The sequence below is a fragment of the Stigmatopora argus genome, chromosome 12 (genome assembly GCF_051989625.1).
Source record: "Stigmatopora argus isolate UIUO_Sarg chromosome 12, RoL_Sarg_1.0, whole genome shotgun sequence".
In the NCBI taxonomy this organism is placed as follows: domain Eukaryota; kingdom Metazoa; phylum Chordata; class Actinopteri; order Syngnathiformes; family Syngnathidae; genus Stigmatopora; species Stigmatopora argus.
The window spans coordinates 2,384,073-2,396,467 of record NC_135398.1 but is presented as its reverse complement, the minus strand read 5'-3'; the positions used below and the strand labels follow the sequence as shown (position 1 = coordinate 2,396,467).

At 41.3% G+C, this 12,395-nt stretch overlaps 1 protein-coding gene across 7 annotated transcripts in view; it reads left to right on the top strand.

Annotated features, from left to right (window-relative positions):
• Positions 1–651: 651 nt before the first annotated feature.
• The window catches only part of pde1cb (phosphodiesterase 1C, calmodulin-dependent b), a 72,466-nt gene continuing 60,722 nt past the window's right edge, over positions 652–12,395 (top strand). For 2 of the 7 annotated variants that reach the window (XM_077615802.1, XM_077615803.1), the window contains exons 1-2: positions 8,268–8,582; positions 11,597–11,647. In XM_077615802.1, coding sequence (XP_077471928.1) covers positions 8,327–8,582; positions 11,597–11,647 — 307 coding nt within the window. In that variant the 5' untranslated portion in view covers positions 8,268–8,326. Of the gene's footprint in view, positions 1,378–8,258; positions 8,583–11,596; positions 11,648–12,395 lie in introns of those variants that run through there. The other 5 variants (XM_077615807.1, XM_077615804.1, XM_077615808.1 and 2 more) reach the window with 5 other exon arrangements.

Below are 12,395 nucleotides of genomic sequence, written 5' to 3'. Positions count from 1 at the left end.
CCCGCGGGGTTTAAAATTGACTTTTTTAATTTACTGTGATATTATTGAAAGTAAAAAAAATATTTGTATTATGTAAATGTGTTTTTGGGTGGGTTGCAATGACCGTTTCTGACGCTAGGGGGAACCAATTTAGTTAAATGCTTCAATACATCTGGAAGCAGTGCAACCAGGGGGAAAAGCAATGAAAGGAAGCTAACAGAAAATTTGGAATTATTTAATAAGTATTGATGGACAAAATATAATATATGATTCAGATATTTCTTAGGCCAGCAGAGAAGGCCTTGAAGGCCCTGACGGCCTGCCACTGCTTTGGGATGTGGAATGGAACCAGAGTACCTGGAGAAAACCCACGCAAGCCCGAGGAGAACAAACAAACTCCACTTAGTGAGGACACGCACTTGACCTCGAACCCTCAACCCCAAAACCGTGCATCCGACATGCTAACCCCTCCTCGGGCGGTCGCCCACATTGCCCGTAGCAAAAACCGGCCCTGCCTAACAGCATACCCGGATAAAATCCACGCAGGCACGGGGAAAAAAAACACCCAACTCCATCCACATCAGTCGGAACCCATCGTTGATTGAACCCTTGAGTCTCAGAACTGCGAGGCAGACGTGCTCACCACTTGACCACCGTGCCGAAACGAACTTGTTTATTCGTGTTAATTATGAAGGTGACAGGTGAATGAAATGAAGTGGCTTTCGGGGCCGGCTGGGGGTCCCCTTGAGAGCAAGGGGTTGTTGACGGGGCAACTTTCTCCGCGAGTGACGCGAACGCCACGGAAAAGCACAGCGAGGGAGCCGCCGCCGCCGCCGCCGCCGACGACGACGACGAGGACGCCGCCGACGACGAAGAAGACGACGACATGACCCAGCTGCCCTCATTTGTGCCTCGCTTAAAAACACCTGCCGTCGCCGCCGCCATTAGACGCCAAATCCCAGGGCGGAGATTTCAACACACCTCTCGCCTAAAGAACTAAAAAAAATATCTATACTTAATATAACTAAAACTAGCCGTGTTTTTTTTAATCGCCCAAACTGGGCGTCATTTGAATTCGCGACCCCTCCCCGGCGATGGGCTCCGTGACTTCCGCCCTGACGAGGACCCGTCACGCACTGGTCAAAGTCGGCTCGGAGCCGGACAGGAACGACCCGGAGAGGAGCCACTCGGCCCTCGAGTCCACCAGGAAGAGGAACCACAAGCCTCCCGGGTTAGCTCGACAGACTTCCAGGCAGTTGTTCGCCGAGGTTTTGGGTCGGCAGGACCAGGACGGAGGCAAGAAGTCAGCCGAAGTGCAACCAAACAAATCGGCTCGTGATTTGGAAGCATGCCCACCTGTTGCACTTCGAAGGTCGCCTCATCCTTCTCGACGCAGGGGTAAACAAACTTTTGCTTGTTTTCATCTTAAGTTGGAGTTTGTTTTTATTTAATAATAGGACGAAAATGCATATTAATAAACGTGATCATAAACATGTTAATCAACATTATGGCCGAAGGCTAATCTCCATCTTTAGTCCCCATGTGCAGGTTGTATATGAAATGAATAAGGCATACTAACTATAGTTCTAATACGAGTTCTAATGAAACAGTTTGTTTAACAAAGTGGGTCGTTGTCATATAAAAAAATATTTCAGTGTTTTTACTAACTTGTTAGGCATGTGACAAACATATGGCCCGCGGGCCGGGCGCGGCCCCCTGGGGGGGTCTAATCCGGCCCGAGAGGGAATTTGCACAGAATTTAAACTGTACAAAAAGAATCATTTTTATAAAAAATCTTGTCCTATCTGCAGATAAATGTGTTCTTTTGAACCCTGCTGTCAAAATGGCGCCTTCGAATGTTTATCCGCCATTTTCAGTCAAAATGAATTGCACATGTTGTTGCATGTTCTCCTCATTCCTGTGTGGTTTTTTTACGGGTACTCCAGTTACCTCCATTGCAAAATCCGTTTTGTGTTAGATAATTTTCTCTAATTTTTGTGCTTCCTCACATCTTTCATTAAAAAATTGGGACATCGACCAATTTTAAAGGGTTTAGTTGGTAGTTGTGTGAGAAATGTGGAACCAATTAGAGAATTTCCATATAAACTACACCTCTACTTTTGAAATTTTCAAGTTAAAAAAAGTCTTGGAACCAATTAATTTCGTAAGTACATATACGACTGTATAAGTGGCTTTTTTCCACATTTGCCGATGTTTTAGAAACAATAATTTCTTATTAAAATGTAGTGTTACCACATGATTAGCATTAATTATGCGGATTAACTCATAAATATATGAATGGCTACAATCCGGTGGTGTTCTCCATTTAACAATATTTAGCTCTAGCGTTATACTTTACATCTAGAAAGCCCGTTTAGGCCATTTAAAAGGGTCGGCATTCTCTTTAAATGGCAACAACGGGCCAAGAAGCACTTAAATGTTCTTGTTGTTTCCACATAATGTGAAGGTCACGCAGAGGTTTTCCCTCCAAATGAAAGCATCACAATTATCGAGTGCCAAAAGTGTTAGCATGGAAACAGGAAAAGGACCCTCACAGGAGCTCAGCTCCATTTTTTTTTTACTCCCCTAGCCAAAAGACATCTTTTGACACGGCATATATTTTGCTGTTATGCTATTTCCCGCGGCTAGCGGCTCGCATGCTTGTATCTGCGGATGAGAGCAAACCTTCACTTCACAGGTTGGGTTTTGCATATTCTCCTTGAAAGTCGCTATTCAGCCGATGAATGCCGCCGCCTTCCTTTTGAAGGCCAACCTCGATCCGTCATAAAAAAAAAGAAAGGCCAGACTGGAATTTGCTAGAATGTTGGACATTTTCCATTCCGAGGCTTTGTGGCTTATCAATTTGCGGTATAGTTGTGATATAATGATTTAAAAGGTTTGAATCATTATTCCAACAATAGTAAATTCCACTTTCACTTTTGCATGATTCATCTTGACGATTATTCAATTATTTTACATATTTATTCATAAATTCAATTCATTTCGTAACGCAACGTCAACATTTAGCATTTTGCACATTGTCAAAACACCATTATTTTGAAAGTTAGCTAGCGCGCTCACTTCCTTTTCAAAGCATTTGTAAACGCGTGTTAGCTAAAACCAAAACTAGCCAATAGTTGATTGTTTGTGTTTTTCCGTTCTTTGCAGGAATTTATACATTCAATTCTGTAATGCAACGTCAATAAGTTTAGCATTTTACACGTTGTCAAAACATTCCATTATTTTGAAAGTTAGTCAAAGCCATTGTAAACGCGTGTTAGCTAAAACCAAAACTAGCTAATAGTTGATTTTTTTGTTTTTTGCAGGAATTAATTCTTGGAAAAAAGGAAACTATTTAAAACTATTAGAAAATGAAATAATAATGAGCTTAATTTTAAAACTATTATACTATAAATGAGATAATAATGAGCTTTATTTTTATACGTGGCGCTAGTAAAAAGACTCACAAAATCGGAAAATTCTCTTTACCCACTACCAAATATTATTTTGGACGTTCAACAGCTCGGGTGAATATTTGTACATGAAAAAAAGGCCTAGAAAAGTTAAACTTCCAATAGTTAAACCTTGAAATCATTCCGTATTTATTCTTCCGAGTGTATTGAACTGAATTTATTGACATTTCCCACATTGAAACTTTTTTGTGTACAAGCAATGACGTCGTGGCTTATCTTGTCCCTGTTTACAATACATTCCCTCATTGGATTGTGGCAGCCTCCAAGGGTAAAACCTCTCCCCAGATGACTCCTCAAATACAGTCTCCGCATTGGCGTTTCCATGACTTTCCCAACGTAGACTCCCGATGAGTTCATCCTCTCCTGAGAACGCTCACGTTGTAACCTATCCAGTGAGGCGTCTACCTCCTTAAGCTCGGCGTAAGACGTTCCCAGTGGCGTTCTTCCATCTCGACGACCTGACGCACTCCGTATTTCCTCGCATATTAGCCACCCCTGCGTATAAGCCGCACCCTTGGCTTAGAATCGTTGAATTTTAAAATTTCCCTCGTATAAGCCGCCCCCTGGTTCACAATTTTCACCTCCATATTCATGGTTTTAATAGGGAGTACAAATGTGTTACTTTTAAACCTTGATCCCCCCCCCAAAAAGTGACATTTGTTTGGCCACGTTTCCATCGGGATGTTGCGTCTTCTGGAGTCGCTTGTCAGATATTTCCCCCAAGGATGCTAACGTTACCTTTTTAAGGGTGCCTCTAATGAGTGTTTAGCAGGGGAAAAGGAAGGTGCTCGGTCTCTTGGTGTCTTAATTACATGACTGTGTCACTGTGGTGACAGTGGCGTGGGGACGGGGACGGATTGGTGTCCTTCCACCATTTTGCGCGAGCCTCTCGTGAGCTTGTTTTTGCTGTTAGCGTTTCTCCATTTGTCAATTTGTTTGTTCTTTTAGCCAAAGTGACCAAAAATGCTCAGACTTTTCGTTACGACGTCGTGGGGGGTGCCGGAGCCCGTGACCGGACGTTTCGTCGAAAGACGTTTGGTCAACCGGACGTTTGGTGGAATGGACGTTTGGTGGAACGGACGTTTGGTCGAACGGACGTTTGGTTGAACGGACGTTTGGTTGAACGGACGTTTGGTTGAACGGACGTTTGGTCGAACGGACGTTTGGTCGAACGGACGTTTGGTCGAACGGACGTTTGGTCGAACTGACGTTTTGGTACCGCCGGAGCCGATCTCAACGAACTACGGGCACCGGCCGGGGGACACCCTGAATCTGTGGCCAGCCAATCCCAGGGCACAAAGAGACAAAAAGCCAATGATACGTTGGGGGAATTTAGAGTATTCAACCAGCCTGTTTTAGTTTAGTGTAAGGTTAGATGAAACTTATTTTTGAGTGTCTGCATCGTAATCGAAGTTCATCTAAATTTGTTTTCTTATGTCACGAGCGCGTTGCCGTACAATAAGTCGCGGGGGGTGCCGGAGCTCATCCCAGCCAACAACCGGCACCATGCGGGAGACACCCGGACAACCATTCACACTTAAACTCATACTTAGGGACAATTTAGCATACAATTAGCCAACCCTTTATGTTTTGGGGATGTGGGAGAAAACCGGAGTACCCAGCGAAAACCCACGCAAGCCCGGGGAGAACATGCAAGCGCCACACACTGAGGACCCACCTGCGATCGAACCCTCGACCCCAGAAGTGTGAGGTTGACGTGCTATTATGAAGATGAGTGGCTTCTAACTTGTGGAAGCAGAAGTGCACGGAGTACTCAAAACGACAAAACATACTTCTCTCCTATTTCCATTTGTGTGTACTACAACAAGTGAGCCGCAGAATTACACTTGCCAATTAGTGTAGCGCATCCGATAGTTGTGTAATTTCACGCTTGAAGGGTGGACAGGCCCTCAAGTCCTCAACTATCAGTATAAAAGCAATTAGCAAGTCCAACTTCAAGCTAAAAACCAAGAGGGGAATGAACTCAGGATCTTATGTTAAGCTAAGCTCGCCGATCTGTATTGTTAAACAAAAAAGCTAACTGTTTACAGATGCTGTATTTCTTTGTTGGCTTTGGACATTTTCTTTTTTTTAAAGTGATAGCAGCAGTTCAAGGTTAATCGACATCACGCAGTCCACTAAAGCGTGCTGAAAACAAAACAAACGACAGACTCTTAGTTGAGTATGTTATGCAACGTCCTCTGCAACTTGTGCGCGATGACAAATGCATTGAATGGGAACATGTACAGAAAATATCATGGAAATGTACTCCAACAAATATTCAATTTAATGCAATAAAACGGATCGCTGATAGTTTTTAATGGTTCGTACTATCGACCGATTATCGGTGCCGATATTTGGAAATTTGAGATATACCGTTTTTTTGAACACGCATACCGACTTTGTTTAACAACTTTTTTTGTTTTTTGGAAATTGTTGTAGTTTTGATGCAATATGCGTATTTAGTAGTTTGGTAAAAACTGGATTAGTAGTATTTGGCAGCTAAGGTAAGTTAACGGTTAGTTAAAATGGCGAGATGAAAATGAGAACTTATTTTTTTCATGTAAATTGCCCCCAAAAAGCAGCTTGTTTTGTTTTTGGGAAATTTTTGTAGTTTTGATACAATATGCCTATTTAGTAGTTTGGAAAAAACTGGATTAGTAGTATTTGGCAGCTAAGGTAAGTTAATGATTAGTTAAAATGGCGAGATGAAAATGAGAACTTATTTTTTCATGTAAATTGCCCCCAAAAAGCAGCTTTGTTTGTTTTGGAAATTTTTGTAGTTTTGATACAATATGCCTATTTAGTAGTTTGGAAAAAACTGGATTAGTAGTATTTGGCAGCTAAGGTAAGTTAACGGTAAGTTAAAATGGCGAGATGAAAATGAGAACTTATTTTTTCATGCAAATTGCCCCAAAAAACAGCTTTTATTATTATTATTTTGTAGTTTTGATACAATATGCATATTTAATAATTAGGTAAAAATTGGATTAATAGTATTTGGCAGCGAAGGTAAGTTAAAATGGCGAGACAAAAATGCAAAAATGAGAACTTATTTTTTCATGTAAATTGCCCCCAAAAAACAACTTTTTTTTGTTTGTATTTTTGAAATTTTTGTAGTTTTGTTTGGCCGTTGGTGTTTTGGTTAGCAAAGAAGGGGAATCGGAGGGTAACCCTCGTGAAAAATAGCTTCTATGCGCCGAGATAATTACCCGCTGCGTTTCTTGATGAGTGTCTATTTGAGGGGACGTTTATCTCAAGTGGATGTTGCACCCGGTCACCCCAGCGTCTATTTCGAGGGAACATGCATGGCGAAATACAAGGCCTCCATTTCCCCCCCTGAATTTTTTTTAAAAAATCACATGGATTGATTTGTTTTTGCGCTCGGATTACTTTGTCGATGCGATACCCAAAAAGTCAATTCCTTAATACGAAGTGACATTTAACAAATGTCACCTGATATTTATGTTCTGGTATTAGTGTCGTAGCGGAAAGGCAAAGTGCAAAAATCAGCGCTTGATGACACCTGATTGGATGGGAGGGGGTGCCAAATGTCACATGGCGTTAATAAGGTGGGCGGGCGTCTTTATCCATTTGGTTATCGATGTTGACTGCTACTTATTTATAATGTTGACTGCTACTTACTTATTAGGTTGACTGCTACTTACTTATTATGTTGACTGCTACTTACTTATTATGTTGACTGCTACTTACTTATTATGTTGACTGCTACTTACTTATTATGTTGACTGCTACTTACTTATTATGTTGACTGCTACTTACTTATTATGTTGACTGCTACTTACTTATTATGTTGACTGCTACTTACTTATTATGTTGACTGCTACTTATTTATTATGTTGCCTGCTACTTATTTATTATGTTGCCTGCTACTTATTTATTATGTTGCCTGCTACTTATTTATTATGTTGCCTGCTACTTATTTATTATGTTAACTGCTACCTATTTATTATGTTGACTGCTACTTTTTTTTCTGTTGACTGCTACTTATTATGTTGACTACTATGTATTTTTTATGTTGACTGCTACTTATTTATTATGTTGACTGCTACTTACTTATTATGTTGACTGAAACTTATTTATTATGTTGACTGCCACTTATTGTTTATGTTGACTACCATTTTTTTATGTTGACTACTATTTATTGATTATTTATCTGTTTGTTTGTTATTTGTGCACTTCCCTACTTATTTATATTGTTGACTACTTGGTATTTATTATTTATTACTGATTTATTGATTACTTGTCTGTTTGTTGTTGTTATTTGTGTACCTTGTGGTGAAGCTTTAAATCTTATAATGACAATTTTATAATGACAATAAAAGCATTTAATTCAATTCAACATTCCGGCTAATAGTCAAAAAGTAATAAAGAAAGCCTGCCCCAGCTCGGACGGAATTCATTAGGATGCCTTTTGTCGACTAACAAATATGACACAACCAACGGAGCGGGAAAACTGTGTGTGTGTGTATGTTATGCCTAGGAACAAAGCTATTGTGTAAGCATGTGTGTGTGTGTGTGTGTTTTCGTGTGCGCTCATAATGGACTTGGCTTTTCTGTGCCTGGTAAATCAGCATCGAGAAAATGAAAAGCTAGCGTAGCATTGATTCAATGACTCGTCGGGACTCAATACACATCATCGCTCTCGCGCCGTTTTCCCATCTCTTGTTTCGAGTTTGTCACGCCAAGTCCCAGCCTCCGACGCTGAAAATTCTTCCTAGTAGGCGGAGTCATGTGCTTTTTAAATATCTCTAGAGATGTCCTCCCATTCCACCTCCCACTATACACCTACCTCACCTCTTAGAGAGAGAGCGAGAGAGAGAAAAAAATCCAGTCAAGAGCCACAAGTTGAAATGAGCTCGGCGAGGTGTGAGGAAGCATCAAGAGGAAGAGAGAAGAAACGTTCAGGGAGGGGGGTGTGTCCAAAAAGGCGGCGTGGATCTCAGTTCTCCGGCCCCCCCGCGAGGACAGTTACTCAACTGAAGCTAAAGACTCCAGAGCCGAAAGCGCAGATTAAAGTCGGAGCCATGGAAGCCAACTCCAAGAAGCATCGCTTCCGAAAGGGTCGCAGCGCAACTTTCAGCATCGACGGTTTCAACATCACCATCGGTAAGACTTTGCGTGCACGCCGCCATCCCAAAGTTGGCACTCCGTGGAAACCGGACGAGATTTCAAACCGCCGCTGACGTCACTTGGGAATCATGCTTTTTGTCCCGATAAGCCAAGTTTAGGCGAACTTTGGGGGAAAATGACAAAGTAAGGCACGTGTCAAAGTTGCGGCCCGTGGGCCAAATCTGGTCCGCCACATCATTTTGTGTGGCCCGGGTAAGTCAATCATGAGTGCCAACTTTCTGTTTTAGGATCAAATTAAAATGAAGAGTATAGATGTATATTAAATTTCCTGATTTTCCCCCTTTTAAATCAATAATTGTCATTTTTTAAATCATTTTTTTCTGTGTTTGTAGTTCAAAAATCATTTTCTATAATCTCAAAATATATTTAAAAAAAAGCACAAATAAACATTGTTTTAGATCTGTAAAAAAACAAAATATTCAGGGTTTTAAATCCAGTTCTTTTAACCCATTTATAAAAAAAAATCTAAATATTATGTCTAAAATGGTCCGGCCCACATGAAATCGAGTTGACGTTAACGCGGCCCGCGAACCAATAGCAAGATGCTATTTTTCGGACAAGGCAAACAATGAAGAGGGGAAAAACAAATACACCGATTTGACCCGAATGTAAGACGATGTTTTTTTTCCTCATTGAAATATGACTGAAAAAGTGTCTTAAATTCGGGGTCTAGACATAATACCCATTCACCACGCTAGATGGCGCCAGATACATTTAAAGCCAATGTTGAAGACTTTGATGGTTACTGCAGTTATTGCATTTTTGTTATTTTTTTCACGCTAGATTGCTTTTGCTCATTTTCATTTCAAAAACCAGAAACCATTCATTTACAAAAGGGATTTCACTATAGTTTACATATTTCAATTTACAGATACTAAGATGTGATACAGTTTTTCACCTGATTTCCACAAATAAGATGGCTTTTCTCTCGACTATTCCAGTTTGATTTATTTAATTTCCGATGAATTCTGACTGGGCGCATCCCTACTAAAATCAACCCTCGGAGGTTTTCGGTCTCGTAAAAGGACTTTCCGTTCTCCAAATCTTTGCACGCAGCCTCCGATTCAAGGCCAGGCACTTGCCGGTGTAGCCGGTTGTCATGGCGACCCAGAAGAATGACAATCAATGTCTCCGCCGGACCGGCCGCCGCGTTGCCCGTAGTGTTTTTTGCCAATCACCTCAACTGAAGCGTGACCGCTAAGCACGGCTCCCTCATTGTCGCTCACCACCAGTCTTCTATCAAACCGGGACTTCAGTCAGTCCCTGATGTTTGGACGCCCATTTCTAGCGTTCCGTCGTGAAATAAGCTCGTTAGCGCGCCACTGCCTCCATTGACGACTTGTTTATTTTCCCCAGCGTGTCCGTTCATAGTATTTTTAATCCCTTCATTTGTAGTATTTCACTAAACAACAAAGTAAAAAAACAGCACTAAATCTGAGTACTACACCAATTGTTTTTTCATTCATTCATTTTCTGAACAGTTTTATCCTCACTAGGGTCGCGGGGGGTGCTGGAGCCTATCCCAGCTGACTCCTGGCTAGAGGCGGGGGACAGACCTGAATCGGTGGGCAGCCAATCGCAGGGCATGATGAGACAAACAACCAATCACTCGTAGCTAGGGGCAATTTAGTGTGTCCAATTAGCCTACTATATTTTTTTTGGAATGTGGGAGGAAACCGGAGTACCCGGAGAAAACCCACGCAGGCCCGGGGGAGAACATGCAAACTCCACGCCGGTGGACCCACCTGGATTTGAACCCAGGACCCCAGAGCTGTAAGGCCGACGCGCTAACAACTCAAGCCACCGGGCCGCCCAATTTATTTTTTTTTATAAATATTTTTTTTATTAGCCTGTTTTTTACTAGCAGTTTAGATGTGGAGAATATAAATTTGGGTTGCGTTATAGCAGGGGAGCAAACAAGTTGGATATAAAGATGCAAAATTTGAAGCAGCATAAAAAAATCCAAATTAGTTTTTGAATGTATTTTTTTTATGGGCCCTGATGAATTTGAGTTTGTTTTAAGAGTATAAAAATAAGAAAAAGAGGCAAAAAGCCACATGATATGCAAAATATGATTTGAAGCAGAGCCGCATGCGGCTCGAGAGCCACATGTTTGCCCCCCCTGCTTTTTAGCATAGCTTGCCAAATTGTTTTTCCTCCTATAGCCGCTTTCAAACAATCAAATGAGGCGAAGTCCCACCTTGAAAACCTTCCACTTTCATTTGTTAAACAGATAATTGATAAGAAAAAATATTTGGTTGTTAAAAAATGAGTTTTGAAGTATTAAAAATCGCCAATTGTATATGTATCAATGTATGCCAATAATTGCCAGTAATTTTTTGTCACATGGTGACAACCCTTCTATCAATGCCAGTAGTACCCTTTTTTTTGCAATTTATAACTTTTAGTAACTAACATGGCTTCACTTGCATGCATAGTATTTTTTTACATTATTTTTTTCCATGATCAAAGCTCAAGTGTTTTACATACATACTTTCTTTTACATGGATATTAGTACTCTTCCCTATAAAAATAAAAATTCTAATTTGGTCAGTGTATCATATTTTTAATGTTTCTACACTTTTCATGTTTTTTTCCTGGCTCATTAATACAGAAATAAAATAAAAATGCTCAGTTCCCATTGCAAAATTCCCTTTCCTAAAAGCCCAGAGATATTACTATTATTATTGCAATTGAGCTGACACTTTTGGTATGCTTTGCCTTGGCTCTCACTTTCCAGCTAACCACGTTACCACGGTAACGGAAGCCCGGGCTGCTTTGTAATAGGTTAAGATAGAAAAGGACACTTAGACGAACATTAAAGGGCAGCTCATTAGTTTTTCCTCAATGTAAGATGGTTTCAAAACCGGTTTCCTCGCTTTATATTCATGGTTTTGTCAGGTTACTTATCATTTTGTATTTTTACCTCCTCTGCTTTTACTTGGGTTGACTGACCTGGTTGTATCCATTTTTTTTGTTCTCTTTTCTAGTGGCAAATGAAGACGGAGAAAGCTCAAGTCGACCACCAGCCAGTTTTGCACGTGAGTCGATAAACGGCATAACTTTTCATCCGAGCTAATGGGCTAATGCTACATGAAAAAAGGGCTATTTTTCTGTAAAATTCTAAGTACACTTTTGCGTAAGATTGCGACCTTATTAAAGTTAAAGGAAAGTATAAAAGGGCATTAAAGACTACATTTGTAACAAAAAAAGACTTGGTGCATAGATTTTTTTTTAGTATGCCACTTTATATGATGCTAACAATGCTCGCTAGCCAATAGCGGGCAAACTCGGTACTCTGTTTTGAATATTCTGGTAGGCGGCCCGGCGTACGAGTGGTTAGCGCGTCGGCCTCACAGCTCTGGGGTCCTGGGTTCAAATCCAGGCCGGTCCATCTGTGTGGAGTTTGGATGTTCTCCCTCTGGGCCTGCGTGGGTTTTCTCCGGGTACTCCGGATTCCTCCCACATTCCAAAGACATGCATGTTAAGCTGATTGGACGCTCTAAATTGCCCCTAGCTATGATTGGTTGTCCTTTGTCTCCTTGTGCCCTGCGATTGGCTGGCCACCGATTCAGGGTGTCACCCGCCTCAGCCCTGAAGTTAGCTGGGATAGGCTCCAGCACCCCCCGCGATCCTAGTGAGGACAAAGCGGTTCAGAAAATGAGATGAGATGTTTTGGTGTGATTTTGTGTGACTAGCTGTGTTACATTTCCCCCCACACGATGGCAGTGTAAGAATACTACTACTTCAGTCTTACTAGCCGCTGTCCTTCCACGATAGAAACCGGAG